The 24,029-nt window shown below is 31.8% G+C and overlaps 2 protein-coding genes across 2 annotated transcripts; both read right to left on the bottom strand.

Moving 5' to 3' along the window:
• Nucleotides 1-536: 536 nt before the first annotated feature.
• Nucleotides 537-6,940, bottom strand: LOC108911106 (inducible metalloproteinase inhibitor protein-like). Its single transcript, XM_018715941.1, has 2 exons — nucleotides 6,817-6,940; nucleotides 537-875 (listed from the first exon to the last, which is right to left on the bottom strand). The coding sequence occupies exons 1-2, from the start codon at nucleotides 6,890-6,892 to the stop codon at nucleotides 673-675; spliced, it is 279 nt and encodes a 92-aa protein (XP_018571457.1). The 5' UTR covers nucleotides 6,893-6,940; the 3' UTR covers nucleotides 537-672.
• A 4,949-nt stretch (nucleotides 6,941-11,889) lies between these two features.
• Nucleotides 11,890-23,899, bottom strand: LOC108911111. The gene is made up of 7 exons (XM_018715947.1): nucleotides 23,766-23,899; nucleotides 18,526-18,728; nucleotides 15,505-15,769; nucleotides 14,501-14,949; nucleotides 12,869-13,304; nucleotides 12,015-12,595; nucleotides 11,890-11,952 (listed from the first exon to the last, which is right to left on the bottom strand). The coding sequence occupies exons 2-7, from the start codon at nucleotides 18,656-18,658 to the stop codon at nucleotides 11,906-11,908; spliced, it is 1,911 nt and encodes a 636-aa protein (XP_018571463.1). The 5' UTR covers nucleotides 18,659-18,728; nucleotides 23,766-23,899; the 3' UTR covers nucleotides 11,890-11,905.
• Nucleotides 23,900-24,029: the final 130 nt, after the last annotated feature.

The raw sequence follows: 24,029 nt of genomic DNA, 5'->3' as shown, positions 1-24,029 counted from the left end.
ACTGCTTATTATAATATAAATATACCCCGCTGTGGTAAACTTTGGGAGTTTAAATTATGTGAAATACAAGTCATAATTTTATTATTTTCCGCACAAAACATAGTGAAATTTCATTCAATTCGTCCACTCTGCTACATTAGTGCAATTCAAATTTTATGAGTGAAACAATTGCGGCAGAATTAAGTAATTTGAGTAATTTTACTCAGATGTGAATTTCTGACAATCGTTGAGTGAGTAACTTTTTATTCTGTTCTGCACATGTAAGAACAATTAGGAATTAACATTTTCCCTAATACGTTCCAAGTTTAACTAATATTGAGCAATTTTTCACTCATGCAGAGAGGTTTATATTAACTAAATATTGAGTGAAATAAAAAAATCATAAATGATTAATTTGGATATACAGAATACTGAAGTTAATTAAACCCCATGGAAGGTGTCCAGAAAAGCAAAATCGCTACATTTTTAAAACATTTTAAAACACCTTTTTAATATTTGTATTTCGAATAACTTAATTAAAAAAAAAACTATTGACGTTAATTTAAGACATTTATTTATTACAAATAAAATGTATTTTTTTTATATACATAATACGTAATTATAATGAATATAGTGGATGTTTACCCACTGGAAACATTTGTTTATTAACAGCTGGTCTTTTAATATCTCAAATTATTTTGATTTTGGGGGGCAGTTTGCTATTTTTATGCAGACTCCGTCTGTATCTCTTGCATACCCATCCACACAGTAACAGCTATCATTGCATCTTATATTGACAATTGGACAGATCTCTCCAAGAGTGGCACACTCGGTCTGACAAGCGCTTCCACATTTATACACCTCGTGTGGTCTCGTACAATTCTGCCATTCTATGCCTGAAAAATTTTTTTTATTTATACACTTTTTATTTTAAATTTATTTTTATTTTTAAAATTTTTTTGCTCCTATTTTATTCAAATAAAGTCTACACTTTTTTACAAAAACGAAATTTGTTAAAAGAATGAGCTGGCTAACCTCTAAAAATTCACAAACACACACACAAACCAAACAATGCATAAATAAATATGTTAATAATCAGGTGTTTTGAAAAACATATATATTTCATTACTAATTTTTGTATTTCTTTTTATTTAAAGGCTTTAAGCTTTCAAATACAATAAAAAATACTAAAAATTGTCTTTAATTAAGACAAATTTCGTTTTTTGTAAATGCCATTCCAAAATTTCATTTGTGCTCTAAATCAACAGTGAGAAAGGAGGAATTAAAAAAATCATTAACAGTAAAAGTTAACAACTAAATTAGTGGAAACTATTAAAACTATAGACAAGTACAAATAAAACTTAGAAGTAAGGTAACTTATGTTCCTAATAATTTTATAAATTCTATCCAAATTGGAGTCAGTAGTATTACAATACACATTATTACAATCCGTATAGATTATTTAAATTTAAGTTTGTATGCTGGGTTATTCAACTAATTAAACTTGCATTTCTATGTAAGGAACATGGAAATTTAATATCAGATTAGATGAGGGCAGTCTACTAAGTTCTTCAATGGTTTAAATAATATAAAATCTGAATGAATTCTTCTATGTTTTAGTGAAATGATGAAAAACTGTTGTTGTGTAGCTGAAATATCACTAACATTGTAGATACCATTCACTCTAAACTTAAGATAACGAACAAATCTATTTTGAATCATTTCTAATCTTATTTTATAGATGTTATAGATTGGATTCTATGATCTAATTCTCAGAAACGCACTTTATCCTTTGGTTGGTTATATAATAATTAAATAAACAAGAAAGTTTTTATTGAAAGTAATAGAGTGACATTTGTTAATATGTAAAATTTATTGCAATTTTGAATATTTTAGCAATTATCGAAACCGTGAAAAAATGTTTAGATCATCCGAGTAGAGCAAAGTGTTTAATACATTCACCTATGCCATAAGGAACAATAAAGGCCCAAGATAAGCTCCTTGAGGAACGCCAGATGTAATATAAATTGTTTTAAACACAATCCTATGTCGATGGTCTAATACGTAAACCAGCGCAAGAGTATGCCATGATCACAATTAGCTTAGTAACTCGTATCTTGTCAAAAACTTTATTGAAATCAATATACGCACTATATACACTTTAAATAAGGTAAGAAAGATAGAAAAGAAGCCGTAATGTTCGGCTGTAATAATATTAAGATATTCAAAGTATAAGAAATTAATGACTCTCATATCTTATTATACACACAGTTCACTAATGTCTTGATAATAATAATTATTCAGTAGTTTCTGTCACCGGTATTTTTATAAATCGGAATAACAAGTGCCACTTTCCATATTGACTAAAATTCTCATTTTCCAGTCCATATTGTATATAAATAAAGCTTTAGCACTGTAACTTTTGATAATATAAAACGATATGCTGTGAGGACAAGCACCTTTATTGACATTTAATTTGCTAGGTTTATTTCCATCAGTACACATCTTGCTCAATTAGATTAGACATTTTGAAAAGACAATCTGATGATAAGGTTCACCAATAATTTGAAATTGAAAACATTTATTTGAATTAGTCGAATACCTTTAAAATAAAAGTCAAAGGTAATATTCATTTGACTACAAATCTAATCGTGGATATATGACACTATGTTTGTTTGAGACACATATTTTGTTGTTTTAATCAACATTTTTCGTTTGCAATACTAAGCAATTGAAAAAATTTCATTATTTAATCCAATAATATGTTATATGAAACAAATGTGTCAATAAAGCCAAGAGGTTTGCATCAAAGGACAATAATAAGAATCAGACACAAATATGTATTCATGTCTTTCTACGTTTATCTTTCTGTAAACGAAAGGCGAAGAGACGAAAAATAAAAAGAAAAGATCATTTCGGCTACTAGTGAATAACGGCACACTGAGGAAGCGTTAAATATTTAGAAGATTTTAAAAAAATGTATTAAAATCTAATGATTATGTAATTATCAATAAATTACGAAAATAGTTATCATAACATCCAAATAATATCGTTAATATCTGATATGTGTAGGGAAGGTAACCTGTATACCAACTATATGTTAGTGACACAAAATATTTCTTTGGTTTAGAATTCTTTGGTCCCATACATATTCCAAAAAGGTCTTTAAAGTTATTATTCTTTTTAGTATAGTTGACACATAATTTATTTTCATTGGCCAAGTGTTATAGAGCAAATACTATTAGGAATTAAGCATATTAAATTAATTGTTATGTTCTTAATTGCATCTCTGCTTATGAATATATTATTTATCATTTATTTAATCTTAGAAAGATAGCCAAGTGATATTTGAGTCCTAAAATTATCTAAAGAATAATCTGATGTTATCACAAACCATGTACGTATTTGGAAAAATAAATGTCAACAAATATGTTAGCGCTGATTGAATTCGCAGAAGTGATGCTATTTTTAATTACTACACTTTATCTACCTCCTGAAATATTATTTATATGGTTACCTACAACTGCCTTTATGCGACTTGAAATAAATATATGGTAGTAAGAATGTATAGTCGGTATGGGGCTAGAAAAAAAAGGTGTTAATTTTTTGACTAGGTCAAAGTTTAGATTTTATCTTCTTCAGAGGTATAAATAACAATAAAGAGGCAAGAATATACAGGGTCGAAAAGTCCCCATGGTTCATCGGCCGTTACGTGAGAGCGATAAAGCAAGTCATAGAAATCCATGCGATAGAGAAGGATGGCTATAATGAAGGCGTCTCATAGTCACCGCCCGTTTCGCCCTTCCATAAATAAGATCCACTTCCACTTGTAATTCAGCGACCGGTGGTCAACTTTGTTTTCGTCGTTTGCCTTTTCTGTAATAGATGTCACTACTTATACAATTCCGACTTCGTATTCCGATATGTTAATACAATCCGTTAACAGAGGGCAGCACGATTTGTCTAAGGTGAAGCGCAGCCCTAGAAAGAGTGATGCCAGATCTACAGATTTTTTTGGAATTGGGGAAATAGGGAATTTTGCTTTATTTCTTGGGATTTTTAAGTCATTTTAAAAGGTATATTTAAATAACAACTAAATGAACTTTAAATGCAGCTGAGCACTATACTCCATTTGAATAACTTCTCAGTAAGGGAGACAAGGTTACTAGATTTACAAACAGAGGTATCTATTAGCTACTGTAAAAAGTTTTATTTGTTACGCGTTGTGCTGCCCTCTGTTAACGGATGGTATTAACATATCGGAATACCGAAGTCGAAATTGTATAAGTAGTGACATCAATTAAAGAGAAGCCAAACGACGAAAAAAAGATGACCACCGGTCGCTGAATTACAAGTGGAAGTGGATCTTAATTGTTGAAGGGCGAAACGGGCGGTGACTATGAGACGCCTTCATTATAGCCATCCTTCTCTATCGCACGGATTTCTATTACTTACTTTATCGCTCTCACGTAACGGCCGATGAACCATGGGGACTTTCCGACCCTGTATATGTAGAACATGATTCAAAAGAAAATAAAAACAATATTTAAAACATATTCCAATATTAAAAAAAACAAAAAGGTATTAAAAATATTAAATATTTCAATTAATACATTTTTTTCTTTTCACGAAACCATGCAATGTTTGGTCGTCTTCAGAACAAATATTAAAATATGGTGTTGTCAATTTACAAAACACAAAACTTAATTAATTTGTCAGTAAATGCATATGTCAATACAACTATTTAGGTACAAAAACAACTAATGATCGGAACTAGCATCTTCTTAGATAACAAATTCCGCCAACGCCAAGCTAATGAAGCTTTTGGGCTGAAATTTTTACCACTTATTAAGGGTGCAAAAGGCTTCAAGAATTGTGAATTACAAGTGTCTGCGATGAAAATTGCATTAATTATTAGCAACTGAAAAAAGCGGACAATTTCGACCATTTTTTAGCTCTTGCGCATAAACAAATTATCGGAATTTAATCGGACTTGTCTTATTTTACAGATTTATTAAATACCTACCTTTTTTGTATAAACCCTTTTTCTCTATGAATAACAGTTTTTTTACGCGAGTCAAAAAACCACTTTTCCATAATTTTTACCATTGTTTTAACAAAGTTTCCCAACTCGAGTTGATTTTTTGATATTTTGTTTATAACACGTTTCTGAACAATATTCCGCAGAGAAACTTCAATAGTATTTTTTTTCCCGAAAAAAAGCTATAATGAGTGGCCTAAACGTTGACAACAACAAAATGATAATGTATTGGGTTATCATTTCATTATCGTTTGATAAATGTATTAATGAAACCATCGTACTTTTTGTTTATGGAATTATTGTGCATCTTTATACAAAGCACATCTCTTGATAGTTAAATTCATTATCAAAGATCTTATTCGATTCATCATAAAATAAAAATTATAGCTGTGTTTAAAACGATGGGATGCTAGGCTGTTTGTTCCTTTTTGTTTATATGATTTTGTAAGATTTTTTATGAGAATTGATTATGTATTTTAAATATATTTGTCAAATATAAATCCCTGAACAATTAATACTCGAAACCCATAAACTACATTAGATGGGTACAATTTTTCAAGTTTATGAAGAATACAGTTGATCAACAGTTCTGCTATGATAAAAATCAAACATAAACGTTTTACGTACATAACTTTTAGGTTATTTTTAGGTTATTTTAACATATTTTATGTTCTGCGTTCTGTGTCATTAGTACTATTATTGTTAATTCGATTATTGTTAAGGACGACAGTGTAAAGGGAAACGGGATAATTGTTCCGTTATGATCTTTGTTTAAATTGCCAATTATTATCCTTGTGGAAAGACAGTGTCAGAATTCTTTTGTAGGTATCTATATCTATGGTTTTCACAATTTCTAATTTCGAACCGAGAGAGCTGCACCAACCAAAGGACAGAACATAGCTAATACAATGCAAAACTTCGTCTTAATGTTGAAAATGTTGTCACCGCCGTTCTTGGTGGTAAAAATTCAAAATATTTGGAATTATTCCATTTTTGTGGCTGAAAACATACATAAGTATTGTATTGTCGAAACCAAGAGAGTTGCACGAACAAAAATTGGACAGGACATAGCTAATACAATGCGAAACATCGCCTTAATGTTAAAAATGTTGTCACCGCCGTTCTTGGTAGTGAAAATTCGAAATGTTCGAAATTATTTAATTTTCGTGACTGAAAACATACATAGGTACATTTTTTTAAATAATCCCTCTTCATCACTAAGACAATAATGTTACCTTTATCGGATCATGTTCCAAATTTATGTTCACACTTTCCGTTCTTGCCGAAAAAGGTGTGCCTTCTCAAACCTTTTAATTATTATCCCTTCTTTATAATCTAAATAGGTTTTTGTAAATGATTTACCACTATCTTGGTAGTGCAGAATATTTTTGATACTTGTTTGTTATATATTCTTGAAAAATTATTATTTTGCAATTTTGGAATATTGGAATATGTTTTAAATATTGCTTTGATATTTTTTAAATCTTGTTCTGCACATATAGTTTTATCTTTTTATATTGTTTATAGCTCTGCAGAAAATTTTAAACAAAATCGTAATATTGGCTCATTCAGAAAATCTAAACCCTTATTTATGTCCTTTTCCCACTATACATTCTTATTACACTATCTGAAAGTCGCGAAAATTGTTTGATAAACAATATTCTTCATTAATTTTAACATTTTAGTGCGGAAATACATATTAACAGAAGACTATTTTAAGATTTACAAGTGCAATTAAAATTATTCAAATGTAATTTTTAATTATAGTGATTAACTGAGATTTTATATGTACTTACCTCCAGGAGGCAACGTGTGTGCGAAACTGTGACTAACAAAATAAACAAATACAACCAGAAGCAGCCAAGACTTCATTGTGATGGTATGATGAACATTAATATAAAAGCATTGTTTATATACATAATACACATGCTGGTTATCCTTGTCGAACTTCAGTGGTGCGAGTTATCGGCATACAAGGTCAAGCCGACTACTTTAAGTTAGTAACATAGGGAACCAATTGAGATAACAATTTCAAAATTGCTAAATAATCGTGGTAAGTATTTAAAATATAACACCTGCATCTTTTCATTCATAGTTTCGTACAAGTTGTGTAATGTTTGATTCTCCTCTTTGTGATACTGTAACATTCTTTAAACTTCAGCTTTTTGAATTAAACATAGCTAGGCAGTTTGCCTTGAATCACAAAGAACAGACAGAGGGAACACCCGGTATATACAAGGTGATTTTTAATTCAGTACAAAGAAACGTAGGTCTAAAAATGCTTAGTTTTCGATATACGTTAAAATTTTTTATTTTTTTGATTTTTTAGGAATAATTTCCAAACAAATTTGAATGTTGGCATAAAACTTGGGGGACGGGTTTTTTTAGGATGCAAAATTTAAATATGTCATTGGTTTTAATGCTGCTTGTAGAGGGCGCCACCTATAAGGATACGCTTAAATTAAATTTGCCCTAACTTTTTTACTACTCTGTACATTGACGTTTCGAATTAGTAAGTAATTAAAAAGTAGTTAATATTTAACTGAAATAATAATAATTTATTATCTAAATAGGCAAAAGTAGTTTTTAAAAGCTGAAGGTCAAAATTATTAAAACAAAATCATCATCCGTCAGTTAGAACCTACTAGAAGATTTTAAAATCCGACTTTTGATTTAGCGAATTACAGGAAATCAATTGAAATTTTTTTGCCCGAAAACGCCAGCAAATACGAAAACATTGCAGGAGACAAAAAAGTTTCTAACTGATCAGGGAATTAAACCCTTAATCTAGAAAAGGCCAGTGTGTCATACCGGAAGAAAGTTCGGGGAGCTGAACAGAGGCCCGACCCCAGAAAAAGTATGACTGTATATCGTGACGACTATTAAGCAAGGCCAGTGATGCAGGTAATTTAAGTTAGCCCTTATTCCAAATTTGAGCTACATATCTCAAAAACTGTGAGAGATACAAAGACAAACATAAAAATTATTGAAATTTAACACCCTGTATGATGGTAACGAAGCATTTCCGGACATATTATGGTTATATGAATTTTTTTACTTATAATCATGCGTAGATTTACCCCGTCCTCCCTGAATAAAGACAAAGATATACTATCGATAAAATACCAGTTTCTCCTGAAAGCAAATATTTATTTTTTTACGGAAATCAAGTAATGTAGGTATTTCGCATTTGTTGAACTGAAGAAAAAGAGCATCCATTATATATTCATGGTGCGGGTGACCTCATAGCCATGTATTTTATCTAAAATATTTTTCAGTGCAATAGTAGAACAGTATAATATTCTACTTTACAGTTACGAACCTTGACTCACCATTTGCTATCACAATAGATAATGGTTATCGTAACCTGTTCCTTGAATAATTTACCACCTACTTATTTTTATAAAATGTTTACTTTTTGTAAGAATAAAACCCCATAAATATAGAAGTAGTTTGACTGGATTTAACAGATTCGTGAACTGTCTGAATCTGTGAACGGTATTTATTTGAGCAGACCAAAATTAAAAATTACTAAAACAATAAGTTCAAGACTATGTTAAAACACATTTAGTTTTACCGGTTCATCATTGGTATAATTTTTCACAACATTTCATTCAACCATACAGCGATTGGATTATCTCTGTAGATGCAATGTGTGTTAGTATACTGTAAACGAATCATTATGATCGATGACGCTAAACCGACATTTGTGCATTTTTCAGTAGCGTCCATCATCCACGTCTGTTATTGTTTTAATTCATTTTCTGCCATCGTTTCATTGTTTCTTATTTGCTATGTACCTTTACACACATCTAAACTTTTTTAAAGTTAATAATATTTTTATTTCAAAACGTATTATGGAACTGGAAGTCAAGAAACAACAACAACAACTGTGACACTTTCTTAAACCGAATAAATCAGAGTCCGTATCAAAGTTGCTTCTCAAACAGGTATTTTTTTGCGCAAATTTCCTTAAATTTGGTTTCCGTCTCTGAAACACTTCTTTGAAAGTTTTATTTGAATTTGAGATTAGATTGAAGTATAGTTAATATCCTACCCTTTTCATTTTAGGGTTTTTACCTGGAACATGTCAAAATTTTTTAAAAACAACTGTATTTACACCCGTATAAGGCAACTGTTGTGCAGGAATTACTTCCCATAGATTATGGAAGACGATACTGTGAATGATATATAGAAAACATGAATAACACAGGTCAACAAGGGTCAAGAAGCAGACACACTAATATACATTCCCGAACGATTTTGGTGCGCTGAATCCGAGATATCCTAACCTAAAAGTGCAAAAAACTCTGTTTTTCGTCATATTTGAGGTTATGTATGCCATCTATTCTTTAAAAAAAATACATATAATTTAAAAGTACAAGGCTCCTCCTTTCGAATGCCGTTGAGTTTGCTCAAATACCTTTTTTTTTCACTCGCAAACTCCAAATCCACAAACCCACAAACCTCAAACCCACAATCCCTAAACCCACTAATCCCAATCCCACAAAACCCGAACCTATCAAACTCCAAGATTACAAACCCCAAGCCCACCAACTCCAAACCCACAAACCGTATGGATATGAAGTTTCTGAATTGCAATCGACTACTTGATGTTTAAGGGATCCTTAGTAGATTTTCGCATATTAAGAAACTGAGAAACTTAAAAATTTCAACATCGTGATATCTCAACGAAAAAAAAGATATTTGAGCAAACTTAACGGCATTCGAAGGAGGGAGCCTTGTACTTTTAGATTCAATGTATTAGTTTTTTTAAAAATAATAGATGGCATTACTACATAACCTCAAATATGAGGAAAAACAGTGTTTTTTGCACTTTTAGGTTAAGATATCTAAAAAACCTGACGTGATAGAGCAATTCTGCTGCCAGATTCGGATTCGGCGCACCTAAATCCTTCGAAAATATATATTCAAGTTTCTGCTTCCAAAAAAAAGTTAAATTTTGTTGGTCTGTGTAATAGTTTGTTGAACTTGTCGTTTTTTAGTAATGAAGCATGGTTTGACATACCAGGTTGAGTAAATAGCCAAAATTATACAGGGTGTTTGGAAAAGTTGGTACAAAATCTAAGGAGGTGAAAGTAGAGCCAGAAATAGTAAAAAAGGTCATATAAACATTGGTCCTCCGGATCACCGTTACTGAGATATGGCCCTCCAAAGGGATAAGACGTAAGGTTTGTAATAGTTTTGGGATAGCTATTTTTCTATTATATCATTAATAATGCATTTACAATTCAAACTTGAATCCTATTTTATTATATTATCCTATTTTTAGTGGCAGTATACTCTGATTAGTAATTGCACAACATATTGTATGAGTTTATGACTTTATAGCCTCCTCTATTTCTAAATTTATTTATATGTCTATTAGTTTTGTCTGTTCATAATTGCCTAATAGTCCAAGCATTCTGTCACGGATTACTGTTAAATTTGCAGAAATTATTACCTGGACAAAAAAAATATGACCGTATAGAAAATTAAATTATAAATTGAGTTTCTTGATCTTTAAACTCGATCCAATATGGCGAACATGGTTAAAAAAATCGCAAAGTTGAAAAAAACGGTTTTTCTAAAATAACTAAAAAAATATAGCACGGATTGAAAAATTTTAAATGAGAAAGTTGTAGGTTTTAAAAAGATCTATCGACTGATTTTTTGAAAGTATCGATTGCTTTGTTACTTTTCGAGATATATCGAAAAAACCGTTAAAAATCTTCTCTTTTCTCTTCTTCTATAACTCGTTTACATTTACGTGCCCATATTTGCTATTTACTGCAAGCATAGCCCGCGGCAAGCCAAAAAAGTACATTTTTGAAAAATTTAAAAATATTAATTATTTTTCGAGATATATCGATTTTTTGAAAAAAAGGCGCTCTCGAAAATTGGCTAGATCTTCTCAGCGGATAGCCCTACAGTAACGATTTTCGGTTTATTTTCTTCGTAAAGAGTTATATTATCATGCTGTTAAAAAATGTTGACGATTTTATTAATTTTAAGGATCAAAAAATGACTTTGAATAAGTTGCACTTTTTTGGATATGTTTTTTCCAAATTACTATTTCAATTTTTATTTTATGAAAATGACTTTTAAAGAAAGAAAACTAAACATTTACGTGTCTATTTTGCTTCTAAGGCGAAAATGCTATAATATTCGTGTTTAGCTACCCCAGATTAAGTACAAAAAAATAATAATAATTGAAATAGTTATTTGAAAAAAACATACCCAAAAAAAGTGCAACTTTTCAGTCATTTTTTGATCCATAAAATTAATAAAATCGTCAACATTTTTTAACAGCATGATAATATAACTCTTTACGAAGAAAATAAACCGAAAATCGTTACTGTAGGGCTATCCGCTGAGAAGATCTAGCCAATTTTCGAGAGCGCCTTTTTTTCAAAAAATCGATATATCTCGAAAAATAATTAATATTTTTAAATTTTTCAAAAATGTACTTTTTTGGCTTGCCGCGGGCTATGCTTGCAGTAAATAGCAAATATGGGCACGTAAATGTAAACGAGTTATAGAAGAAGAGAAAAGAGAAGATTTTTAACGGTTTTTTCGATATATCTCGAAAAGTAACAAAGCAATCGATACTTTCAAAAAATCAGTCGATAGATCTTTTTAAAACCTACAACTTTCTCATTTAAAATTTTTCAATCCGTGCTATATTTTTTTAGTTATTTTAGAAAAACCGTTTTTTTCAACTTTGCGATTTTTTTTAACCATGTTCGCCATATTGGATCGAGTTTAAAGAACAGGAAACTCCATTTAAAATTTAATTTTCTATACGGTCATATTTTTTTTGTCCAGGTAATAATTTCTGTAAGCATTTCTCTATAATGCTTGGACTATAATGATTCCTATTGCCTATTGCCTATTCAGTAAATGGTAATGCAAAATAAGAACGAACATGTCTACAAAAAACAAAATTTATTATTACAAAATATATTAGTAAAACGCTTCAAAAGTGACTTACAATAACAGTACATTTGTACAGGCGAGTTTTGGACACAAAACGTCTTCGGCGCATACCTGTCCAATCTGCTAGTTTCCATGAGAGTCATAGTTTTGTCAGTTTGATCCCTTCCATAAATAATTCTGATGGTAGCCTCGAAAATAGCCTCAGGATTTGTCACTACTCCGATTAAAATATTCTCCTCCACATCCTGTTTCACGATCAAGGACTTAGCATGAGAGATCCTATCCAAAAAGTACCTGGAACATCCTCTAGAAGCATTGCCGTAAGACCGCACAATTTTGTTAATCTCCTCCACAAAGAAGTCGGCAATTTCTTTGAGACGCGCTGAGTCTTTGTTTATTTTTTCGTATGTGGAGCAAGTGCAAAAGTGCTGAGGTACGCCTGAGCTGACGCAAGTTCTGGTGCTATCCATTGGTTTGAGGAGGGATTGGCATTGAGGACAGCCTTGACTTGGAGACTCGATAAAAGTCTTATTTGATAAGGCCAGTATGTGTTGCAGTGTCATGTAAATATCGTATGGCGTCGTGAGTTTGTTTGAATTTTCCACGAGGTTTGTATACTGGACTGCATGGTTCATTCTGCAAAATACGTTACAGATAATACTGGGTTTATTTATTTAAGAATGTCGATCAAATATAAAAAACAGGTTATTTACAACATTAGTCAGTGGAGCAACTTTTTTTTTCAATGTTCACCATAGTGGCAGATGCAGGTCACTATCTTTAAGTATTCTGATGGTTTCTCGAAGGAGAATATCAATTATTGATACTACACCAGATTTCAACGTTGCCAAAGAAGACTTAAGAGTTTTAGCAACAAAATAAACCTAGCTTTTCCTTTCTCATACTGACCTGAATCTATGCGGTATCCAAATATAAATGAACGGCAGTCTCTCTTCCATCCAGCCGGTATGTGTCAGTCTTATCCTCCCAAATCTAAACCCATGGTCGCTCAAAAATATCACAATGGTATTGTCCAAATATCCACCGCTCTCTAACTCTTCAAAAAATTCTACGAAGTCGTCGTCCATCGAACTGGGACAGTTCACGTCTTCGTGACTGAAGGAGTTCATCCAGAAAAGTCCGAAACCCGGCGTCGAGTCCTTTATGGCAGAGATGAAATCCTTTATCAGGACTTGCATTCGGATACCCGTTTTCTCAGGACCAGTGCAGTGCGCTTTTAGACATAAATATTTCGTGCTTAAATCATCTGCAGCTAGAAAATATGGACGGAAGTAGTAGTCTGTAGGAGGGTCGATGAAACCCGCTTTGATTCCGTTGAATGTTGCTGAAATAATAAAGATTTGTTTGTACATGCAGAGATTAATAATTACAGAAAAATCTAAAACTAATGACCTATACACCCATAAAAGCAAAACCCTAAAATCCATAAACACATTTTGGGGTTGCTGGGTTTTGGAGTCTGTGGATTTTGAGGACCATGGATTTTGGGGTCTGTGGATTTTGAGGTTCATGGGTTTTGCGGCTTATGAGTTTAGCGGTTTATGGATTTTGGAGTTAATGGATTTTGGGATTGATGGGTTTACGTGGTTATGGGTTTTAGAGTTTAGGTGTTTAGGGATCTTAGGAATTATGGGTTTATAGGTTATGAGATTTATGATTTTTAGTAATTTGATTGGTGATTGGGTATTGGTTTTGTGGGTTATTTATGAATAATGGCTTGTTCTGAGTTAAAAAGAAGCCGCGACAATACGCGGCAGGTGATATTATTACAATATATTTCTTTAATCACATTAAAAAGTCATATATTTTATGCTAGAAGTGCGGAAAACATAAAATTTGGCAAGGCTTTTTTTAAATAGGAAAAAAGTCATTAAGTCTTGAATCACCCACAAATCTAATGATCCATAAATCCAATAAACCCGATTACCCATTCACCTAATAACCGAAAAACATAAAACTGATGACCTATAAACCCATAAACACATTTTGGGGTTGCCAGGTTTTGGAGTCAGTAGATTGTGAAGATCGTAGATTAAGGGGTCTGTATATTTTGAGGTTTATAGGTTTTGGGGCTTATGAGTTTTGGTTTTATGGATTTTGGAGTTAATGGATTTTGAGATTGATGGGTTTTGGGGTTAATGAGGGTTTAGGCGTTAATGGGTGTTAGACTTTACGTGGTTTTAGAATATTTAGGAATTTTAAGAATTATGGATTTATAGGTTATTACGTTTATGATTTTTGTTTATTAGGATAATCGGGTAATTGATTTTATTGGATTTATGAATTATTGGGTTTGTGGGTTATTTGAGACTAAGGGCTCTTCCTAATTTAAAAAGAAACCTTGATAAATTTCATATTTTGATATTTTCCGCACTTTCAGCATAAAATAAACTTTTGAAAATGATTAAAGAAACTTTTATTGCCATACCATCTAACCTGCCGCGTGGCTTGAATTGTTTCTATTTTTGCCCACTGTGGCGCTACCGTATTTTTTCATTTATAAATAGAATGCGTTCATACCTATTCTCGGCGTGTCTTCAGCATATGCCGTACTATAATTACGCTTCCTGTATTTGTTCCAAATAAAGTGTTCACAATTATTCAACGCTGATATTTTATAAGGATCGCAGGAATTCACTGCCTGGGAATAATTCATTCCGGTCAACACAGCCATCAGATTGGGATAAGTATTATCAGCTATCTTATTGTATCCCCCCAGATTAATCCAACTGTTCCTCTCGCAAAATTCGAAAGTACGAGGCATGGATCTTATGAAGTTTGACCTGGACACGCCGTCGATACCTACGAGGATGACGCTGGGGTCGTCTTTGTTAGATACCACCCATTTTGGTGGTTGCAATGTGGCGTGGATATTTTCATACACTTTGTGAAGAAAGTTTGAGCATTCCACCTTCACAAAATTCTCATTTACAGTGACGCTGTCGTTGAAGTGGATGCAATCTGAAAAACTGAAAATATTACACAGGATGTAAGTTGAATATGTAAAAGTGTTCTAGGATCATTTTCAAAAGAAAAGTCGATGTGAATCTATGACCGAAACATCTTAGTATCCGAGTGTTAAATATTTTGAAAATTATAACATTTGGCAAATATTAATTAAGTAAAAACAAACAATTATTGAATTGCCAAACAAACATTTTTTGGGCGCTCTAATGCACCATAATATTTGCAAAGGATTGGTTATGAGCAGATATATTAGATTAACAGAATTTGGTGCAAAAGCATAGAAACTATTACTGTCGGAATAGCAATAGTTAATTTCGTCATAAAGTAGACATTTCTGATTTTCAAAATAAATTACTTATTCTTTATGTAAAAATTATTGAATTAAAATTAATTTTAGAGACTACTTATTATTTATATTAGTCACATTTAAAACTTTAAACGTAAGAAGTAAGGCATGTTTCAATATATTTTTTGTGTACAACGAAGAATATAAGATACACGGCAGCAACATTGCGAAGTATTGTTGAAACTAAATAAATGTGTGCTAATTAACCTACCTCAAGTTGTCATCAGGTTTAGGTCCTGTGGTGTTTCTTTTTATAATCGAATAACAACAATCGATTTTGAAGGCACTATAGTCATGCAACAGAGAGCTGTTTATGTTCAAAGTAACCGCATTATCAGTTCTTGTAACATATGTTAGTAAACCCCGATTTCGACAGGAGAGTTTTTTGATCTTGTAAACATAGTCTTTAATTTCATTGCTGAAGGGGTTTAAATCTTCAATTCGGCAGCCTGGAGTGTCGATTATGTACTTTCTAGCTAAAATTAGAAAACATGTATTATTACATTAACAAAATAATTGATACTAACAGAATTAAAATTTTTAATTGGACTCAATGTAAAAATTTATATAAAATGATGAGATGGCGCACTACACACTGTTGTTCTGGAAAATTTGGGTGCATTATATACAAGTACGTACATACAGGGTGGTCCGTTTTTCATGGCTCAACATTGGCATCTGAGAAACCGCAAGATATACAGGGGGCTTCAAATTAGAAAAAGTTACATCTTTTCAGGGTCATTGAAATAAAAGAAACATATCAAAGATATCTGCTGCTGTTCCTGAAATATTGTGAAAAAACTGAAAATAGCGATTTTTAGAAAATGCCACCTAGCGTCCTTATTTCACAACAGAAAGAGCTGAAATTTGGTACTGGGTGATAAGAAGATTCGACCAATCCATTTTCGCTAAAAGAAAATTTAAATTATGAAGTTTCAATTATCCAACATTCAATTGTTCTTTTTCTTATGGACGCCATATTGGATTTTGACAGTGACAGATAGAGGATAAAATTACGAACACATCAATGTGTAACACTACTATTTTATTTGAAAATTAACCCATAAAATTAAAGAAATTCAATAATATTAAATGACCGTATAATAGGACCGTTTCTTATTGATGGTAACCTTACTTCTCTGAAGTATTTAGATATTTTAAGGATAGAAATGGAGGAAGCATTCGATAATCTTCCCTTACATTACATTAGAAATTTAGAAATGTTTAAGCAAGATGGCGCACGGCCTCATAATTCTGCAATGGTGTTCCAATATTTAAATCGACGTTTTCCAAATAATTGGATTGGCGCTCATGGACCTGTAGCTTGGCCTCCACGGTCTCCATGCCTCAACCCTTTAGATTTTTTTCTGTGGGCTTATCTAAAAGATAAAATTTATTACTATCCCTGTGAAAAATATAGAAAGAGTTTTTGCTGCTTTTAGGTCTATTTCACCACAAAGTATTCAAAATGCTGTAGATAAAATTAGATTGAGGAGTGAGCTTTGTCTGCACGAGAATGGACGACACTTTGAAGTATTTATGTAGGATTTGTAGAATATTTGTGTATTTTGTGTTACTGAGTATTGATTTTTGTTTTATGTTAAGAACCACTAGATTTTATTAATTTTTAAAATAAATTATTGAATTTCTTTAATTTTGTGAGTTATCCTTCAAATAAAATAGTAGTGTTACACATTGACGTAAGTTTATCCTCTATCCTCTATCTGTTAGTGTCAAAATCCAATATGCTGTCCATAAGACAAAAAACAATTGAATGTTGCATAAATGAAACTAGTGGCCGTAGAAATTTTCTTTTAACGACAATGGATCCCTCGTACCTTCTTGTCCCCCAGTACCAAATTTCAGCTCTCTCTGTTGTGAAATAAAGACGCCAGATGGCTTTTTCTAAAATCGGTTTATTCACAATATTTCAGGAACCACAGCAGATATCTTTGATCTATTTGGTTTATTTTAATGATCCTGAAAAGGCGCAACTTTTTTCTAATTTGAGCTAACCTGTATATCTTACGGTTTCCAAGATGCCAATGATGAGCCATGAAAAATTGACCACCATGTTCCATGTCCAATGTAAATTAATGACCATACAATGTGGAACAGCCAAATGGTATAAATTCAGTATCCCATTGTGCATATTTATAAAAAGGATCCTGAGACACGTCGATTTTTGACTCTGAAATGACACCCTGCAACATAAAAATTTCATCCCTAAATTCAATCCCCTTCAAGTGGCAGTTGCAACCCTTAAATTTTTAAGTGGGAAGTTGGGGCTTCTGATACCTCATTCGAAAGGTCTTTCATTCTCTATTCAAAAATGCTACGGTTTTCATATTCACTGCAAAAATTTCCAGTAAAAAAATTAATTCATCTGCTTGACGAAATTCGCTACAGCAAACTAAAAGACACTTAATTTCAACGCAGAAGATGTTCAAAATGAGTTCCTTGAACGTCTCGGCAGTATCCTAATCGTAAATAAAAATGTTTTCCATCATCATAGAAAGAGATCTAAAGGTGTAAGGTAAGGAGAACATGCTGGCTATTCTAACGATCCTCGTCTCCCTACTAATTTAGAAATGTTAAGCCGAGGTATTGATTCGGTAATGTGGCGAGACCTCGGGCGGCAGATCTTTGCGAGGTCCTTGTTCTTTGTGAAATGTACGTAAATCGAATGTACGAGTAGATATTTCTGATGATTTAAGGGAAATGCAAAAGTTATAAATTTTGAGTTTTCAAATATTAAGAGATTTTTAAAATTCAAATTCATTTTTACAAGCTTTTATTCAACATGCCTTGTTAGTATGGGTCAAATCTTGCAACTGAATTTTAGAATAGTTATCCCCATCCGATTGAGCTGAAATTTTGCATATACGTTTAGTTTGGATAACAATGCACGGTAAGGTAAGTGACGTCATTCCAAATTCAATATGGTGGACTCCCAAAGATGTAAGATGTAACGGTTTCCTGAGAAGAATACAAAAATAAAATGACATTTTAAAAAAAATTATACATGAGCGAGGCCCCGGACGATTGCCCTGCTCGCCACCCCCTAAGGCCGCCTCTGGGTGACAGTGATATCGCGGTCCAGATGTGCAGAAACTATAGCATCATCGGAAGAGAACGTTGAATTTTTTCACTTACAAATGTCTCACCAAATTCAGTGAAGGTGTCAAATTACCTGAGCGTGCAAAAATGATAGTAACAGTCGTGTACTCACTGTCAAGAACATTTGTGGCAATATCCAATGAAGATCCATTTCCTTTATAAGCTTCGAAGACGAGGTATAAAACATTAAGCACAGCCATACCCACCAGGATTATTTTATAGTTATAAATCAAATGCATATCCATACTGACAAAGGAGCAAACGGTCAATGGAAGTGTTTCACGGATTTTGTGTGCATCTGACCATACGACATAGCTGCAACACGATAACAAACTGATAAATATAGGGAATGTTATTAGGGCGGCATGGCATGTGGATCAAATGAATATTACGCCATGGAGAAATTTTACTAATCGACTTAAATCTTAAAACTGTTAGTATAACCACATAATTTAATAACGGATATTAGGTCGCCCTAAACCAAACAAATATATGCTTTCCTTGAATAAAGTTATTTACACAAGAGCACATTCTAAAAATAAGTGGTACAAAAACGAGGAATATTTTTCCGTTTCTTTATTTAAACACAAATTAGTGAAATTCTAAAGATGTCCTTGATAACTCACTATTGATTGTACACCATATGCTTCGCAGGCGTAATACGCCTCGAATTACACATATTAGCATACACAGTTTTGGTAACTATACATAAATACTTAGATACACATTGGTAAAGACTATTTTGCAACTTTAATGTCTACAGGATGGAACAACTTAGGTCACTATGAAATAATCACTGAATAAGTGCTTGGCCAAAATTTGTACTTGTAGAGACTAGTCATTGAATTTTCACTTATAATCTCCCTAGTGCTTGAATTATTCCCGGAAATTTTTCCGAAGGAAAATTTCAGGACATTAATTCAAGGACGTGGGGGATTCGGTAAGAAAATTTTACAACCAAAATTTATTTAAAAAATTTGACGTTTCATTTTGATTATTTCGCCAAAATAAAGTTGGCATTTAATTTTTAAATACAAATATTTATCTTTGCAGTAGTACTAAAATAGAAGGAAGGTAAGTTTTTGTAGAAATGCGGTGTCTATGGCAGTTTATTAATGATCCTTATTAAACATAAAAAACAGCACATTACATTCACTTTAGTAACAAAAAAGGCATTTGAATTCAGATATTTATGTTTGCAGATGTTTGCATTATAATTCACTTAGTATTACTAAAATAGAAGGAAAGTAAGTTTTTGTGGAAAACCGATGTCTATGGCAATATATAAATGATTCTTAAAAAATCATAACTGCAATCAAGTAGGCTTAGGCTTGTGATGATCGTCTTCGCTATACGTCACGTTGACAGTAATTTTCTCCAGCTTCTAATTGTTTACAATTAAATCATGGCAGTGAACAACCAAAAAACTAATTTAAAACCTTATAGTATATGTAATTCTTGCACCAAAATAGGAAACATACTTATGTCTCATAAAAATTTGCATAAGTATTTGCCATATTTACTGAAGAAAACTGGAATCAGTTCGCATCAAGAAAACCTTTTCGCAGCTATTCAAAAGATTTTGAAGGAAGATATCCCATCTTTTTTACGTAAAACCAGGGCACAGCAGAACAAAATTTCATCAAATTATTACATATATTTTATGAAACACAGACATCTGATGGAAATGAAAAATAAAGGTAATAATTATGCTCCTCGTTACTATCCGTTGAGAGAAGAGTAGAGTTCCAGCCAGAATTTCAAAAACATTTAGCGTTAATAGAAGAAATCTCGGAACAAATATTTGGTAAATAATTATTTGTATCTATTTATTATTTTATAAATAAAAACATTACAAAGCAAAATTCTGTATAGGTACTGATTTTTGAACCATATGATAGTTGTCAAAAAAATTTCCACTTATTCATTTTGTTTGCCTAGCTTGGTAGGAGGAAAAAAAATTCCGAAAAATTGGGAGGTTGCCATGGGCAACTGTCGAAATTACAGTATGTAATTGGCTTAAGATGACAGGTGTAAAATTTTCATTAAAACCTGATCGTTATAGCATTTCAACTACACAACATAGATTTTTTTTAATAAAACAGTGTAGTGTTTTATGTAGCCAACACAGACAAAATAGCTATGGCGATAAACTATATTGTTTGTGTAGCCACTAAGTTCGCCGTAGGTATGCCTGTAGGCATACAGGGTGATTCAGAACTTATCCAAAAAAAAAAATCTGGATGAACAGGGGACCCTTACAAATACAATTTTATAAAGAAAAAATCAAAAAGGGCAGTTCGAAAATGATTTAAAAATACACTTCTGCACGGCACTGGAAACTGGTCCACTGTAAAACCTGATCTAGCACAATGTGACCGGCATGGCGGTGTGATAAAAACGGACAAAAACTTTCGCAAGGAAAGAAATATGTAAATAGAATTTTATCGTACCTATTTTATATCGGCAAATTCAACTGCTTTTGCCTTTATTAATTAATAAAATGAATGTGTGTTTTTAAATAATAAAATCAATTGACATACCCGATGTTACAACAACTGTTCAATATTTTATCCACCAATGTGTAAACACATTTGGGTCCGTTGTACACAGTTTCTACGAACTAACACAATGTTGTCTTGTTTCACCATAACACAAATACTTCACCATAAATTATCCATCAACTCCGAGTACACGCAAACCATTTTTGACACTAACTACCCATTTTTGACACTAACTACTAAAAACCTATTGTAAACACCACAGATAACAGGTAAATATCGCAACGACGATTGCAAAATCCTAATTCAGTATTCGGAGTCGCTGAGGCCACGTGGCGAATGACGCTAGAGGCTACAGTTGTCCAGCTATGTAGTGGTTGAATGTACTACAACTTCAATATTTTTTTTTCTTCGAAATTATAAGGATTTTACAAAAATTTTTTTTTACAATATTGATTCCTTTTCTCATGCTGCATCTATTCCCAAATTTTTTTGGATAAGTTGTGAATCACCCTGTATATTTTACAAGTATATCATATAGTATTATGAAGGCGTTTAATTAGTTTCATTATTTTATCATACTTTACTCATCTTTCAAATTACAAACGAATTTCTGAAAACACATTATTTTAGTTATAATATTCGCATTAATATGCCACAATTTCCTATCGTAGGTATATATCATAACATCAGAAAGGTGAAAAAATTTCTATGATGAAGAATAAGACATTTAAAATAACAAGACTTTCCCTCATTCTCCTTAAAGCAAAGAGACTTCTTTTACTTAATAAATTTCAATAATTATTATACAATCACTGATTGTAATTGGATAATGAGAAATAAAATTTCAGGAAATTTCTGGAAATATATTATACGCTTTTCCATTAGTGGAGAAATGACATACGAACATATTAGCTGTAAGTATTTGCTTTTATTACAAAATAATATTGAAAAGCTAATTAAATTTAAAAAATTATTTTTTTTAATCGCGTTTTCGTATTCTATTTATTTTTCCCTATCTACCCTTAAAATTAATGACATTATGGCTGAATCACTCTGTATTAATTAATTAATAACTGTTTAATAAATTTAACAGTGGAACAATCACTAGTTCCATAGTAATTTTGACTATATTCACTGCACATAGTCAGTAAATATTTCAATTTTTTTCTGTACAGAAAATCGAAACAGATAAAATGGTGAAATAGTATGTAATAATTTCATTTAAATAATTAAAAATTTATATACCGCCATGTTGATGAGATTTAACACTAATCACTAATCATGCTTTCATTGTACCTGCAGATTAGTCGATCGCTCTCTGTCAGCAATATTTTGTGTCAACAGTCAATGAGTAACAGTTAATTACGACACACTTTGTAGCTTATATCTTAAGGGAAAAATAAATGTATGCCAATAAGAGTTTTCTTGAAAGCTTTGGTTTTAGGAACTTTCATTAGGTACATTTGGATTGTCAATTTTGTTAAGTCTTATTATTCTAATTAGTTGACAATGGTAAATCTACGATATACTGAATTTAATTGAATCAAATATCAGCATTAATTATCACTCTGTTAACGAATAGTTGAAATTCTTTATGTCTAGCTGAGTTATACATAACCTAGATCAACCAGTAGAGATATTACAGCAAATCTCATGTATTTCCTTTTGAAAAATACTTAGTAAATGAAAATCCCCCCTTTTACTAAGTATTTTTCAAAAGGTAATACATGAAATTTGCTATAATATTTAAGTGTGCCAAAAAATCTCTACTGGTTGACCTACCGTACTATTTTTATAACAGCACGTACAAATTTTTACGGTTACTAAAAAAATATTTTCAGTGTACGATCAAACTTCGAAATAGAATATGTTTTGCAGAAAACGACTGAAAATAAAGAAATTACGAAATACGTTGTAAAATATTTTACGAGAAACAGCTATATAAAACGAGAAACTACTATATGGAATAATTTTAGTGTTTTCGGAAATTTCCGTTTGCATGTGTTTAACTTTTAAATTTTGGTATAGATGATATATAGTTCTTATTTATTTACTGACCAGTTTTTATTTAAGTGTAAATTTATTTCTTCTGGAATTTTATCGGGTATGGTTTTTATAAATAAAACTTTAAACCACGTTTCCATCCATATCAGATTAACATGGTTTTACCGATTTATCAATAAAGGCGGAAATACACATACCAGTAAAATAGGTAAGTAACTTGCATGCTAAGAAATGGCATATGCCGACGGATGGCACACTGCTAATACATTTGTAAGTAAAATGGAATGCCTCGTTAGTATTATGGCTTATTGGCATATCAGTAGGTAGCAAGTAGACACGTTCCGACATGCCAGTTGAAGTCCCCCGAAACCCCCCGCCTCACATTGCATGCCAACAAATCAAATGATATGCAATTTACTTGCGCGCCTTCTACAGGCATGCCTTTTAATAAATACACATACCAGGAGCTATCTCCTGCAAGCTACTTGCATGCTATTGTGCAAGCAAGAGGCATGTGTATTTCCGCCTTAATAGTATTTTATTAAGGGTATTCTAAATTATCAATAATGAATATAAGAGTTAATAGCTACTAACTATCAGTTATAATTACCATTTTATCTTGTTTCTTGCTCATTTAGACATAAATTAAACAGATGTATAAAATATCTTTAATAAAAAATTATAAAATAAACGACAAAAATATGTATGATGTTCCCAGAAGAATATTTTTAACTTTCTGCATAATCAACATGTTTTCTACTATCAATAGCAATGAATAATTATACTTAAGTAAAGGTGCATTACTGGAAATTACGTAATAATTTTGTACTAGGTAGGTACTTACAATCGATATTAATGAGGTTGCACTTTCCACCAACGACTACCAAATTACTATTCACTTATCGTTCAAAACTTTGACGCTTATTTAGGTGGCATGTTGCTATCACTTTGACAATTGTAATGTACTGTTACTTGATAATGAACTGTTTTTTTTACTTATACTTTCTCGCTATCTCTGTAATGAATAAAGTTCAAGTAGCTTGTGTATACATGTATTGTTTATTGACAATTTTATATAAGTACAAAAGTTACATGTGTCACAAAATAT

Source organism: Anoplophora glabripennis, unplaced genomic scaffold (genome assembly GCF_000390285.2).
Source record: "Anoplophora glabripennis isolate ALB-LARVAE unplaced genomic scaffold, Agla_2.0 scaffold173, whole genome shotgun sequence".
NCBI lineage: Eukaryota > Metazoa > Arthropoda > Insecta > Coleoptera > Cerambycidae > Anoplophora > Anoplophora glabripennis.
Note: the sequence above shows the minus strand (reverse complement) of the source record. Positions and strands in the feature narration are given on the sequence as shown.

Excerpts from the sequence above, each read along its gene's own strand:
- LOC108911111 (XM_018715947.1), bottom strand. The coding sequence starts at position 18,658 with ATGGATATGCATTTGATTTATAACTATAAAATAATCCTGGTGGGTATG. Across the intron at positions 15,770-18,525 it reads TGCCACAAATGTTCTTGACA|CTAGAAAGTACATAATCGAC; the intron begins GTGAGTACACGA and ends TTCTAATTTTAG. Across the intron at positions 14,950-15,504 it reads AAACCTGATGACAACTTGAG|TTTTTCAGATTGCATCCACT; the intron begins GTAGGTTAATTA and ends TAATATTTTCAG.
- LOC108911106 (XM_018715941.1), bottom strand. The coding sequence starts at position 6,892 with ATGAAGTCTTGGCTGCTTCTGGTTGTATTTGTTTATTTTGTTAGTCAC. Across the intron at positions 876-6,816 it reads ACACACGTTGCCTCCTGGAG|GCATAGAATGGCAGAATTGT; the intron begins GTAAGTACATAT and ends AAAATTTTTCAG.